The sequence below is a fragment of the Nematostella vectensis genome, chromosome 2 (assembly GCF_932526225.1).
Source record: "Nematostella vectensis chromosome 2, jaNemVect1.1, whole genome shotgun sequence".
NCBI lineage: Eukaryota > Metazoa > Cnidaria > Anthozoa > Actiniaria > Edwardsiidae > Nematostella > Nematostella vectensis.
Genome location: NC_064035.1, coordinates 17369688 through 17384298, shown reverse-complemented (window position 1 = coordinate 17384298; position 14611 = coordinate 17369688). Strand labels below are relative to the sequence as shown.

Below are 14611 nucleotides of genomic sequence, written 5' to 3'. Positions count from 1 at the left end.
TCAAAAACCTCAAAAATGGGAGGGGGTCCTGTCTTAGGCGTGATTGAACCTAGCCTTGACGAGGCCAACGTCTTATTGAAAGGGCATCGAACAATAGTTTCGAATAACAAAGAGAAAAGAAAACAAACAGTATTTTTGCACACTATAAATATTTTACATTAAAATCTCCATAACCTTATAGCTTTACAGTTATATACAGTATCAGGTCTTATTACCAATCCATCCTGGCAATTAACTAACTCCCTAGCTGTGTGTGCATGTACTTGACATATGAGCCGCGAGTCTTAACGGGTAGATTCGCTAACGTGCACACCAAAGACAGAACTCATTTCGCCATCACAAGAGAACAAAACCATGGCAGAATAACAGAAAAGCAAAGAATTGCCCTATGTTAAAATCAATGTGTATTTCTTGCGACCATAACATAGGGAAGAAACACTTAATCTATGTTTATTATTAAAGATTTCGAGCAAATGGATTATAAGAACACCCCTATTCAATTCACAAGTCCTTCCTCTCAGGGAGAACATTTCTGAATTACAGGCGAGCTCTTACGGTTAACCTCAGAGGTCGTATTATTGGGGCATTTCTATAATGCATGACCCTAGGCTAGGAACGGAACCCCCTTGTACCAGGGGACTCTCCGCAGGACCTGAGAATTATCTAAGGCTCCTCTAGGGTAAGTAAGAGGTTTCCTATTTACACCTGAGGCCAGTCTAAGCCTCCTCGAGAGTAAACGGTTTTCTGCAGGACCTGATACTTCCGTGTGAAAACCGTTAGGGTTTTCCTCTGAGGCCAGTCTAAGCCTTCTCATGGGTAAGGCCTTTTTTTCCTTTGAACCTAAGGTAAGTGTCAAGGCCCTCGCTTGGGTAAGGCATTTTTGTAACATTAGATAACTGCAAAGGCCCTCGCTTGGGTAGGTTTTTTTTTTGTGAACCTAAGGTAAGTTTCCAGGCCTTCTTAAAGGTATGGTATCCCCAGGCTAGTATGCCTCTCGTCAAGGGTAAAATGGGTATTCCATAGGACGCAGAACATGTTCTTGCCTCTGATGACCACGCTCGGTGGGGGGTAACAGGGCGTGGCTTCCTTGGGCCTTCATGAAGTAAATGATATACTGGACAACATCTTTTGTATTCTCTCATCGTTTTTCAGGATATTGCATTTGACGGTACTAATCTTGTCAACCTAAACAAAACAAGTTATTACACTGGTTATTATTACATAACCGACTGGTCAAGCATGCCTTAGTTTGAGCAGCACAGCAACAGCCGCTTGATCTACAGTGGTAGAGTTTTCTTCAGAAAAAAAACAAATTGAGATATTAATGGCAGATTTGTGTAAAGTTCCAAATGTTTGATAGGTCAACTGAGTGGACTTATGTGATAAATTGTCACTATCCAAGCCAAGGGAGCCTGATGGGAAACAAGACTCCCCCTCTTGTTTTGTCATTGAATCTAGTGACTAATTACGTTACACCTTTTGGATCTTTTGGGTTGTCTAGCGATAAGCTTGTTCTATAATCGAACAGCAAAAGGGCATGAAAACGAACACGAAAAATAATAAAGCCAGATAGAAATAAACTATACTAAAAAAACTGGAATTTTTCAATCTCTAAAATCGTTGGTTTTTAACCTGATAACTGCTGCCGATCTTGACCCAATCATGTAAAAACACCGTGTCATTCAAGAGAAAAGATCAGATAATATGCGTATAGACTATCAGGCTCAGAACTCGAATTTCTGTTATCCACTCTATGGGGTTAAGCATCCCCAATGATAAGATTAACAAAGGTTGCTGCATTCACGTACCATTTCAGATATTTCCGATTCTAATTCCTGTAGTTGCGCACGCAATGGTTCAATCTCGTTATCTGTAATACTGGGGTCAAAAGAAGTAAATATTAGTGAGACTCCTCATTTTTCTTCACAAACCAATCAATATACTTTTTAAGTGTAATATGTGTTGGGCAACATATGGTATTGTGGGGTGCTATCTAAACTGAGTGTATTATCCCAAGTTGCCCTGGTGGATAAGGAATGAAGGAAGAGGGCAAAGACTTAACATTAACCTAAGAACATGCCGAGGCTGAGATAGCAGCGAAATTAATTATGCATTTTGAAATGTAAAATTAGGAGAGTCCCCGGATATGACCTTTCGTAAAATTCGAAGTAACACAAGAAAGGGGACTATAGCAGGGGTTTCATAAAGCCAGCTATTTTTCGCTGAGCATCGGCTGCTTATTAAAAAAAAAAGGATATTTAAGTTTTATTTCAACTAATAAAATAAAACTCCACCCCCTACTTATCAATCTCCACTACCTACTCTGAAACTTTATGAAATCCCTGTTATAGTCATAAGAACTCGCCCTCTCCTTCCCAATAGATACAGGACAAGAAAGGAGGATTATATATATGAAATCCACCCTTAGCAAGCCTCCCTCAATATCCTCCAAGCAAAAGTCAGTTTTTAAAAAGGAGAACCACGTACATATGGACCCCATCCTTCCAAGCACACGGCCGTTGTCCAGCCTCACCCGTCCAACAACTAAATAAAAGAATGTTGGCTATTTTTTTTTTATTTCTTCATTTTTATTTTTCGCAGAACCTCTCAACATAGAGTACAAACCATGACAGCATAACCGGGCCAGCAATGCCTGCTGTCTTTTCCAGCAATTTTGTCACTGTTTGCACGGGGGCTTAATAAGTAACATGTATATATGCTCATTATCTAGGGCGCATACCATACCTCTGCTCTCGTTTCAATGCCACTGAGTGATTCTTGTTCTCTGTTCTCCACATCTCTAACTCTTTATTCATGCTATCGACGTCCTCCTACATAACCAGCGCAATTCAACCTTTAGCGTTTTCACACGGAGGTAAACAATAAATGCTCATACTGCTTTTTGATATTACAAATCTGAATTATCTAGTCTTCTCCTGATTGGCTTGTTTTAATTTCTACCTATAATGCCCCAATTTTGAAGTCATAACGATAACATGTATTTGCAGCTGATCAATAAATGTACCTAGATATAGAAATTAACCCATTGACTCCTGGCTTTTTTGGAGCTGAATTTACAAAAAACAGACTGAAAACAGATACCTCCCCCCCTATTCTGAGTTTTATACAGCCCGTCAAAGTCAAACACAGCTGCACCTAGTCAGCGGTATCCAAGCTTTCCAACAGTGCTTTGCGGTCCCCACTTTTAATCCCTCGTCGATGTGCTGAAGCCAGCACAAGTTGATGGTTGCTTGTATTTTTCATCAAAAATACAGCTATGAGCATATTAGGAGAGTGTCTCAGGACATCATGAAGTCTTTTGGGGCATAATTGAGTGCTTTGCTTATGGATATTTGCAAGCAAAGGTGGATTCATGATGATTTTTTCTTGTTTGGCTTTGCCCGGATGAGAAAAAAATTTTCTAATGAATCACCACAGCTCTCCTAAATGCTGTCTTTTCTGAAACCAAATTGATTCCAAAATTGTTTACACTGCTATTCTGGGTCTGTATGGCCTGGAATTGATTCGTTTGGCTTCGGGGTGAAAAGACTTATAAAAAAACATCTGACTTTGGGGAGAGGAGTGTTGACTGGCCCTCCCCTCGTGAATTTTCCCCTGTATCTCCCAGAATGCTTTGCAATACGTAAACATATTTTCGTGGTTGTACAATCCTTCAAGGAATGGGCATTGTGTTTTGAGGCCAAGGAAATGTACCTGGAGGATCAGAATAAAGGTATCTATTTGTGTCTTGAGCTGTGTTTGCTGATCTCTCTCCCTTGTGTGGTATTTTGAGCGTTTTATTGAGAGGGGTGATTCTGCTTTTCTCTCCTTGTTCGATTTGAGATTTGTCAAAGAACCTGTGCTATTATTTGGCTTAAGAGTAGATGCCAACACCTTGGTTGGATGCATATCTGCAAGACCATTTATCCCTTAGACTGATGCCTGAGTATCTTCATCTTGTTGTGTTTATTTTGAATTTATGAATTTTTTGGGTTGTGGGTACTTCCCAAAGCCGGTACAGGCCGGTTCAGGGGTCAATGTGTTAACATACCTGAACATAATCCATGATTTTACCCAAGGGATTTGCACTTCGTGTAAGAGTTTGTATGCTTGTTCGCAGCTTTTCAATCTGTTGACACATAGTGAAACAGTGTCACATTTTTACTTTTTACTATTTGCTGCATGGGTTTGGGCTGCCGGCCAAGGTAAGTATTTTGGGCTTCCTGTCCTAAACAGGATATACATTTCATATTTTAATGTGTCCTAAATAGGGTCTAAGACAAGGTCTTAGACAGCATACACCTTTCATCAAAAGATGTCCTTATTGGGTCTTAGACAGGATATACATTTTATCTTAGATAGGGTATTCATTTTTGTTATAGGGTATCAATTTTTGGTTAAAACAATGTATACACTTTTTGTTGGATTTCATTGCTTTAAGGTATTTCCCTTGAATTGTACTTCGCATACCTTATGCTCATAGTGCCACGTGCTGTTTGTTGGAATTTTCCGGTATTAAATGTGTGCGTGCGTCACAGTGTTGTATAAGAAAACAAAGCAAAAGGCACACTTTTTTACTAAAAATCGCTTCGACAGAACAACGAAGTCAGTTACCCCGTTTTTTATTTGCTCAAATAGTTAAATATATACGGAAAAAAGACAAAAAGTTGGAATGTAGAAGTATGTTTATTTTCTCTTAAAAAACTGTAAAAATACTTCAAAATGGCGCTTTTTACGTATAAATAGTGGCGACAACAATGTCTTTTTAGTGCGACCTCCTATAATGTGATTTGTCTTGAACACTACAGGTTATTGTTTAAAAGATCGGTTTTTGGCAGCTCGGCAAACAGAACTCAATTTTCTAAAGACTATAGGCACTCTTTTTGAAAACTTAGAGTTGGGAATTTTCCTCACGTGATCAGTACAAACACGTTAAATCTACACCCCTCTGTGCTCGATACCTCCATTTTATTATTACATTTTTTAAAGTCCTTTACTTCAACATTGTTTATGCCCAGTTGAAAAACAAATTCTGGATAGTAGAACTATTTTAGGGGAATTACAAGTGGCAGGGCCTTCCAGAAGGACAGCCCAAATCAAATCTTAGCTCAAATCTTAGGCATGGTAGGTAAAATACAGACCTCCTTTTGAGCGAGTTCCCTCTCCTTTCTTCGTGCAGCATCACTCATCAAAGGAGCTGACTTATCCTACACACAAGAAGAAAATAAAAAATGTATGATTTCTTTCTCCAATATGATAAAGTACAGTGTACATTCAAATAGAAATTAAGTCTAAACAATCAATGGTAACCTGATTAAACTAAAATCATTCATCCTGATTACACTGACATCATTCATCCTGATTACACAGACACCATTCATCAAGATTACACAGGCATCATTCATCCTGATTACACAGGCATCATTCATCCTGATTACACAGGCATCATTCATCCTGATGCACTGACTTCATTCATCCTAATTACACTGACATCATTCATCCTGATTACACAGGCATCATCCATCCTGATTACACAGACATCATTCATCCTGATTACACAGGCATCATTCATCCTGATTACACAGGCATCATTCATCCTGATTACACAGGCATCATTCATCCTGATTACACAGGCATCATTCATCCTGATTACACAGGCATCATTAATCCTGATTACACTGACATCATTCATCCTGATTACACTGACATCATTCATCCTGATTACACTGGCATCATTCATCCTGATTACACAGGCATCATTCATCCTGATTACACTGACATCATTCATCCTGATTACACTGACATCATTCATCCTGATTACACAGGCATCATTTATCCTGATTACACTGACATCATTCATCCTGATTACACTGACATCATTCATCCTGATTACACTGACATCATTCATCCTGATTACACAGGCATCATTCATCCTGATTACACTGACATCATTCATCCTGATTACACAGGCATCATTCATCCTGATTACACAGGCATCATTCATCCTGATTACACTGACATCATTTATCCTGATTACACAGGCATCATTCATCCTGATTACACAGGCATCATTCATCCGGATTACACAGGCATCATTCATCCTGATTACACAGGCATCATTCATCCTGATTACACTGACATCATTCATCCTGATTACACAGGCATCATTCATCCTGATTACACAGGCATCATTCATCCTGATTACACAGGCATCATTTATCCTGATTACACAGGCATCATTCATCCTGATTACACTGACATCATTCATCCTGATTACACTAACATCATTTATCCTGATTACACAGGCATTATTCATCCTGGGCATCATTCATCCTGATTACACAGGCATCATTCATCCTGATTACACTGACATCATTTATCCTGATAACACAGGCATCATTCATCCTGATTACACAGGCATCATTCATCTGATTACACAGGCATCATTTATCCTGATTACACAGGCATCATTCATCCTGATTACACAGGCATCATTCATCCTGATTACACAGGCATCATTCATCCTGATTACACTTACATCATTCATCCTGATTACACAGGCATCATTCATCCTGATTACACACAGGCATCATTCATCCTGATTACACAGGCATCATTCATCCTGATTACACAGGCATCATTCATCCTGATTACACAGGCATCATTCATCCTGATTACACAGGCATCATTCATCCTGATTACACAGGCATCATTCATCATGATTACACTGACATCATTCATCATGATTACACTGACATCATTCATCCTGATTACACTGGCATCATTCATCCTGATTACACTGGCATCATTCATTATAACTACAACCCTTCGACCACCTTTATTAAATGCAAGTCAAAATGGTTGAAAGGCTGACTATTGCAATCCAGTTGTCCTGCTGGACTACTTCTTATAAGTATGGCCTCATCAAATTTCAATATGACATCTTCCAGATGTGAAATGTCATTACCTAATGACACCATTCAAAGTACATTGACATCATTCCAACTGCAAGTTGTTATCAAGGTATTAAACCCATGTTTGTATAGCCTCCCTCGCAGGCGTTTTTAGGCAGGCACAAGGGAGGCTTATGTTTATAGCAATTTCAGAAATTAAATAAAAGTGCAAACCTGTTTAGTCCTGGGTTGCTGGTCATTACTTCCTTCAAGTTCCTTCTTTGTTTCTAATATTTTTCTTACCAGACCGCCTGATGAAACAAAGCAAATATTGTTATTCCCAATTTCTAAAAAGGTTTTGTTTAAAATTTGTTCCAAACATATTTCTATATGTTTTTTTCATACAAAATGTGCCATCAGGGTAAATCATTCTTACCATGCTCAGACTCTTGGTCCAATGACTCATTACTAGGAGTCTACAAGGAGAATACAGATCATATTATTGTGTCACAAGAACCATATAATTGTCATCATTCTATTTGCAAAAGCTCTAAAACCAGACATGTTTGCATTATTTTTCCTTAAGTTTTGTTTATTGTTTGCAAAATGTCAGATATGACCTGACATGACATTCATGGAAGGTTTCATCCAGTAGTCATCATCATCTGAGCCAACATGGTCATTTTGCTAGCTCGGATATGGTACTTACTGAGCCAACATGGTCATTTTGCCAGCTTGGATATGGTACTTACTGAGTCAGCACGGTCATTTTTCCAGCTCGGATATGGTACTTACTGAGCCAACATGGTCATTTTGCCAGCTTGGATATGGTACTTAATGAGTCAACACGGTCATTTTGTCAGCTCGGATATGGTACTTACTGAGTCAACATGGTCATTTTGCTAGCTTGGATATGGTACTTACTGAGTCAACATGGTCATTTTGTCAGCTCGGATATGGTACTTACTGAGTCAACATGGTCTTTTTGCCAGCTCGGATATGGAATTTACTGAGTCAATATGGTCATTTTGCCAGCTGGGAAATGGTACTTACTTAGTCAACATGGTCATTTTGCTAGCTAGGATATGGTACTTACTGAGTCGACATGGTCATTTTGCCAGCTTGGATATGGTACTTACTGAGTCAACATGGTCATTTTGCCAGCTCGGATATGGTACTTACTGAGTCAACATGGTCATTTCGCCAGCTCGGATATGGTACTTACTGAGTCAGCACGGTCATTTTGCTAGCTCGGATATGGTACTTACTGAGCCAACATGGTCTTTTTGCCAGCTCGGATATGGTACTTACTGAGTCGACATGGTCATTTTGCTAGCTCGGATATGGTACTTACTGAGTCGACATGGTCATTTTGCCAGCTTGGATATGGTACTTACTGAGTCAACATGGTCATTTTGCCAGCTCGGATATGGTACTTACTGAGTCAACATGGTCATTTTGCCAGCTCGGATATGGTACTTACTGAGTCAACATGGTCATTTTGCCAGCTCGGATATGGTACTTACTGAGTCAACATGGTCTTTTTGCCAGCTCGGATATGGTACTTACTGAGTCCATGGTTATTTTGTCAGCTTGGATATGGAATTTACTGAGTCAATATGGTCATTTTGCCTGCTTGGATATGGTACTTACTGAGTCAACATGGTCATTTTGCTAGCTTGGATATGGTACTTACTGAGTCAACATGGTCATTTTGCCAGCTGGGATATGGTACTTACTGAGTCAACATGGTCATTTTGCCAGCTCGGATATGGTACTTACTGAGTCAACATGGTCATTTTGCCAGCTCGGATATGGTACTTACTGAGTCAACATGGTCTTTTTGCCAGCTCGGATATGGTACTTACTGAGTCAACATGGTCTTTTTGCCAGCTCGGATATGGTACTTACTGAGTCAACATGGTTCTGCATTGTACTAGGATCTTCCACAACAAACGTGTCGTCATCATCATCCAGGTCTTTACCATCATCAACAATAACATTAGTGACCTGTTTGCCTGAACCAATCCTAAAATGACAAAGAATGCAGGTGAAATGTTGATAGAAAAGGTATTGGTCATCAACATTTACACTCTCAAGATGTCAATAAAAAGATTGAGCAATGAGAAGCAAAATGAACACATTGCATGTTCAAATGCCAACTAAATGATGACATATGCTTATTCCAGCACCCTTGGGACATTTTATATTTTAAGGGTAATGAGGGGGTGCTAATTCGAAGCAGGCGCTTATTTCTAATTTCACCCTATATGAATAAAAATTCACTCTTAAAATTAACTCTATATGAAAAACTGTCATGTCTCTACTTCTAATATAGAATTGATATTAATCAAGTTAGCAGAGCAAGGAAGCTTGTCTTGTAAGTGGATTATTCTAAGTGGAGGAGGGGGAGGGCTCTTTTGTAGGGAGGCATTTATTGGAAGCTGTGAGAATTTGAGTGAGAATTTGGAGTAAAAATGTAGTGTTTCGCTTGATTAAAAAAAAAAAACCTGACTCACTGTAAACTACAGCACAGACATTACAGCAAAAAGTTAGTTAGTTAGTTGTACCTTCCAACTTGGTCCTCTAGTTCATCTTGTTGCTTCTTGATCTTTGGGGGTGCTGGTCTAGCACTACTGGGTCTGGCCATTTGTCGGCTGTTTTAAAAATTCAAAATCATCAAAAACAGTTTTCACACTAAGCAGGCCATTTCAAAAAGAACATTCTGGGATGCAAAAAAGGTCCTTAGATATATATACCTCTAAACAATACTAACTTTAATAACAATACTGACTTTAAATTAAGGCTTTCATACAGTCCTTCTTACACAAAAACAGAACTATAAGCTCTTCTTTACTGAGTTTTACAGGTTAAAGGTGGTATAAAAACTTGTCCCTGTATGTTGTACAGTTCAAAATTTAAATCTGACAACCCATGCTCTACCAGTACATGTAGATTGGCTTGGCCCCCCTTAACACAAACACACTTTTAGGTCACCCACTCCACCCCTTGTACTTTCTTATTTATAGATATAAACATATAACATGATTGACACTACAAAAGAGAAAAGACAACCACCATCAACATAATGAAGGCAAGGAATGGGTGTTTAGATGAAATGATTATACTACCTCTGTGCAACTTGTGGTGGTAAATGATCATCATTTCCAATACCATTCATTTGTTCGGTTGGAACAGGACTTGAAGAATCTGTTCCCGTTACACCTTAAATCAAAACAAAATTTATGATAAGACAGGATTTCAACATTTCATACATGAAGAAATGATTATTTACTTACCTTCACTTTCTTGGAAATCTGAAAAAAGGACAAGATTTGAATTGTTTAAAATATACCAAATTAAAAATATCAAATTAAAAAGGACTTGAAGAATGCTTGGTTCACATCAATTTACGCTGTATATACAGTATACAGTAGTAGAACGTAGGTGTGTTAATTTGGTAAGTCCATATCAATTATACATTTTATCAATTTAAAGTGAGGTTTGAAGTCACTGTGAAGGGTGACTCTTGCTTTTTCCCTGAATTTAAGGTCCCACCAACCATAAATTAAAAATATATGCAAAATAATCTTGATTTTACAACATTCTCAAAAACAATGTATTTTTTTCAGTACCTTGCCATATAGTTGTATAGGGGCTCTACTGTAGCAAGAAAACAAGATTTTGTACACAACCCAAACATAAACTAATGATGCTTTTGCCACTAATACAAACTTTTGACACTCTTTAGTTGCTAATAAAACTATTGATGCTCTTACCATCACCCTCCCCTTCCGCGGGTCTTCTTCTTTGGCCTTTAGCAGATGTCGGTCGTGGCATACGATTTGGGGGAACTTCCTCATCCTTTAAATGATGGACGGCTATGTTATTAGAGGTTGCATGGCAGATGGTTGGGTAACGTTTTAGGTGTTGCCTAAATTGGTGTTGGTATTGCCTAAATTTTGAGAATAAAATGCCTCTTTACTATCCAACCAAAAATAAAACAATTTCACAGACTTTTCAAGGTCATTATCTAATCTATCCTTGTCTATAGATAACAATATACTTCGATTTAAGTGAAATTATCCTCAAAACGTCTGAGGTATACCAACCTCCTGTTCAGCAGAAGCCAGACTAGGGTCCACAACATCTGAGGACTCCACCTCTTTCTTTTCAATATTTATCTGGAGGACAACACAGGTTGGAATCAAGTATTGATCAGCAATCTTTTAAAGTAGCAAGCAATTACAAACCTTTTCCTTTTCAGGCTCTTTGTCACGTTTATCTTTATCCCTTGATCTATCTTTTCTTCTCGGTTCATTCTCTTTATCATTTTCTTTGTCTTTATCCTTCTTTCCAGAATCCTCTCTCTTTTTCCGGTCTCCATCCTTCTCTTTGCTTTTTGCACTGTCTTTTCTTTTGTCCTCCTAAATAAAAGCAATTCCCATTTATAGGCATAGCAGGACTTCTTGCATGTGGAAGGTTTTTTTACATAGGCATAGAAAGAGAACAAACAACAGAGCAAACCTTTTTTTCATTTTCTGGCTCCTTGGATTTTTCTCGATCCCGACTTCTAGATCTGTCTTTTGTTTTGCTTTCTCCAGCTTTACCTCCACTTAGTACAGTTTTAACAGCATCACTACTGCTTTTCTGAAAATATGAAACACCAAAACTAAGAGCAGGGCCAGGATAAAGGTATCCAACAGTATTACTAATCCATATTCCATTTGATTTGGTGGGAATGCTAACTGGGATGATGCATACCCCTCAAAAAAATAGAACTTTTAAGTTTTTATACTTAAAAGTATACAGTATAAAAAAATATAGTTTAGCACTTCTCCCTAATTTAAACCTAAGCTCTGCTTAAACTTACACTAGCAAGTACTTCTCCGTTGCTGATCTCATCTCTAAGAAAGACAAAAGTCTCTGGGGACAGTATCCACACACTCCACGATTGACTGCCCCCTCAAAGAAATAGTGTAGGTGTCTGAGAGCTAAAGGCATACCATAGCTATATTTTGTCTTGTGTACGGTCCATACTGAGCGCTTTAAGTGTTGTTTTGTAAACAGGTGCCTCTTCAATTTTGTAAAGACAAATCCAGTACATAGATTTCGAATGCAGTATACATGAATGCTTATGAATTTACAAATAATTAGTAGAAGTTTTTCATTAGAATTGAAAAGTTCACTTTTGTCTGTATTATTGTTGTAATAAAGATCTAACATTTCTTTAGCAGTACAAAGAGTATGTACAAATAAATATATTCAATGAATGATATCTAATACTTAATGCTGGCATAAAAATAACTCATCCTTCTAACACACCTTTGAAATGACAGCTTTACCCAGAGCCTGCAAAAATTCATTTGTTTTCTCAGGTTCATGGCCAGCAACAATCTTGCTTGGACGAACAGATAAACTTGCACCACTTACAATAGCTGTGACAAAAAAGCAGATCAAGTTATTTGGTTGTGTTTACGAAGTCCTGTGGGCTGAGACTCGTAAGGAGTGTATGAAACGAAACAGGCGCAGGGTTCATGGGATTGCTTTATACAAACACATAAAAAGTTGAATTATTGTAGGTTTTACCATAACAGTAACATTTAAAAAATAAAATAAAAAATTTGCCTTTCAGGCCTGTACCCAGGATTTTTTTTTTTTTTGGGGGGGGGGGGTGCAAAATCCAAAAAAGTGCACTATTTACTGGGGAGGGGGGGTGTGAGTTCTCTGATAAGAACAAAAAGGGATTTTATGCCTTTGCAGTATGACCACGGGATGTTTATTGTCGGATTTGGCTACATACCAGAGTGATCTAGCTTATGCTTTATAGTTTTGTCTAAAAATAGCACGTCTATTGAGAACCGGAAGTGGACTTTCTGTCGTTGTGTGTGCACCCCCAGAGTACAGGCCTGCCTTTTAGGATAGTGCAAAGCGTATACTTTTGCAATTATTTAAGAAGTATCCCAAAATGTGCTGGAAACACATGCAGGTGTGCAACATACATATCCACATAATGACCACAAGTTCAGTTAAGCTGAGTTATATTTATTTATAGAGCTTTTGTAGCATGTAGCCAGCTTTGCTAAAAACAAACAAAGTGTTTTTTAGGATTTGAAACCCCTTTATTGGTCGTAATCAGATAACAGTCGCATTCCCTTTAGATTTGAGCTCCACTTTACAAAGTTTCTTATGACAGTTGGGGGATAAAAACTTATGATGTTTGTTTATGAGTGTTTGAATGAAAGCACGAAATATGGCAGATTTCATTTTATTTTTTTTCTCTGTACAAAAAATGTTTGGACAGTGCAAAAAGGGACTAATAATAATATAAGCCCATGCTAATGAATAAAGGATAACATAATAAAAATCCCACGACTTTATCAATTGGAAACGAGTACTTATTTTTTCATGAAAAAAGCAGTGACACAATGTAAATATGAAATATATTATCAACAAGTATAGTTTAACATTAAATACATTTTAGTTTCTAGAAAAAATGCAATTGTTAGATTAAGCCGGCAATATCGAGAGAAATCGTCTTCATAGTGGGATAATTCAAAAAATATTTACGTCGCCATAGGCGAACACATTCGAGATCGGTCTCGCCTCTCATCACGGCAGCATTTATTAGAGCAACAGTAGTGCCTTTTATTTCACTACTTTGAGTAAAAATAGAACATTTTGATGGATTACTATAAAGCAATTTATTTTTATGTACATGAGGTGAAAAATTACGACTTTCCAAAGGAAATCAATCGACAAAACTGTTGACAACCGACCCTAGCAACAAATACAACAACAGCGCGATGTCGACAAGAGGGTTTCAACTCACCGACGACGTCAATTGCTTTCTGAAGAAAAGCGATTTTCGCGTCTTTTTCCTGAAAAAGAATAACATCAAGGTCCATATTAGACACTGATAAACAAAATAAAATGACTAACCTTGGGAAAAAGACAACGAACAATTATTACCTTCACGTTCGCAGAGTTCAATTCATCTGCTGAGTAAAGACCCTTTAGAAAACCCGTGTTCTTGATAACCTGTAGAAAATATAAAAAGGTTTGTAAGGAGCTGACCTTATATCGCCATGAACAGACACGGTGTTTATGTTGACCTTAGTTCTGCGATAGTTCATTTATACCTCGGTTATAATGTCATGTAGAAATCGGAAAGGGGGTTTGCTCAAAAGTTTATCCGTTAGCGGTGGCTTCTTGATGACTTTTCCCAAGGTATCTTGAGTTTTCCTTGCTATGGATGCATCCATATTGTGCTCAGCAGTTGCTCATATGAAATTATATCTGATCAACAGAAAGAATACCCTAAAAGGCAGTTCGAGAAATCGAAAACTTCTCCGAATGCGCCGCCATATTTCGCGCTGTTTTCGGAGGAATGTAATCAGACATCCCATAATAGACGCTATTTTCAGGAACTTCGAAACAAAACTGTGTCTGATTGGTCAATTGCCATTCCGCATTAGAGCGCAGTAAAAAGACACAAATGGAGAATCATGTTTTTTTTTAATTCGACACATTAGTTATATAGATGAAAAAGAATATTTGGGCGTGGGGTAGTTTAGGTGAGCAAATATTTTCTAAGATTCAAATAGCACACTGAAGGGGTTGTGAGACCCAAAAATATAGCGTATATGTACGCTATGTAGAACAATGAAGTGGCATAGTGAGTGGCAAGGTATGGAAGTTCAGCATTTTGAACTAGT

General features: G+C 38.0%; 1 protein-coding gene across 1 annotated transcript; it reads right to left on the bottom strand.

The window, feature by feature from the left end:
* Positions 1-132: 132 nt before the first annotated feature.
* On the bottom strand, positions 133-14294 carry LOC5515833 (TRAF3-interacting protein 1). The gene is made up of 19 exons (XM_001635831.3): positions 14036-14294; positions 13866-13934; positions 13726-13774; positions 12219-12331; positions 11421-11543; positions 11147-11320; positions 11006-11077; positions 10673-10757; positions 10193-10210; positions 10025-10118; positions 9464-9550; positions 8805-8922; positions 7330-7369; positions 7128-7204; positions 5142-5207; positions 4052-4129; positions 2746-2831; positions 1809-1878; positions 133-1185 (listed from the first exon to the last, which is right to left on the bottom strand). Exons 1-19 carry the CDS (start codon positions 14156-14158, stop codon positions 1096-1098), a joined length of 1632 nt encoding a protein of 543 aa, XP_001635881.2. The 5' UTR covers positions 14159-14294; the 3' UTR covers positions 133-1095.
* Positions 14295-14611: the final 317 nt, after the last annotated feature.

Bases quoted from the DNA above. Each gene is read 5' to 3' on its own strand.
- LOC5515833 (XM_001635831.3), bottom strand. From the start codon at position 14,158: ATGGATGCATCCATAGCAAGGAAAACTCAAGATACCTTGGGAAAAGTC. The intron at 11,321-11,420 runs GTTTGCTCTGTT...GCTTTTATTTAG, and splicing joins AGCCAGAAAATGAAAAAAAG to GAGGACAAAAGAAAAGACAG. The intron at 8,923-9,463 runs GTACAACTAACT...TTGTCATTTTAG, and splicing joins CTAGAGGACCAAGTTGGAAG to GATTGGTTCAGGCAAACAGG.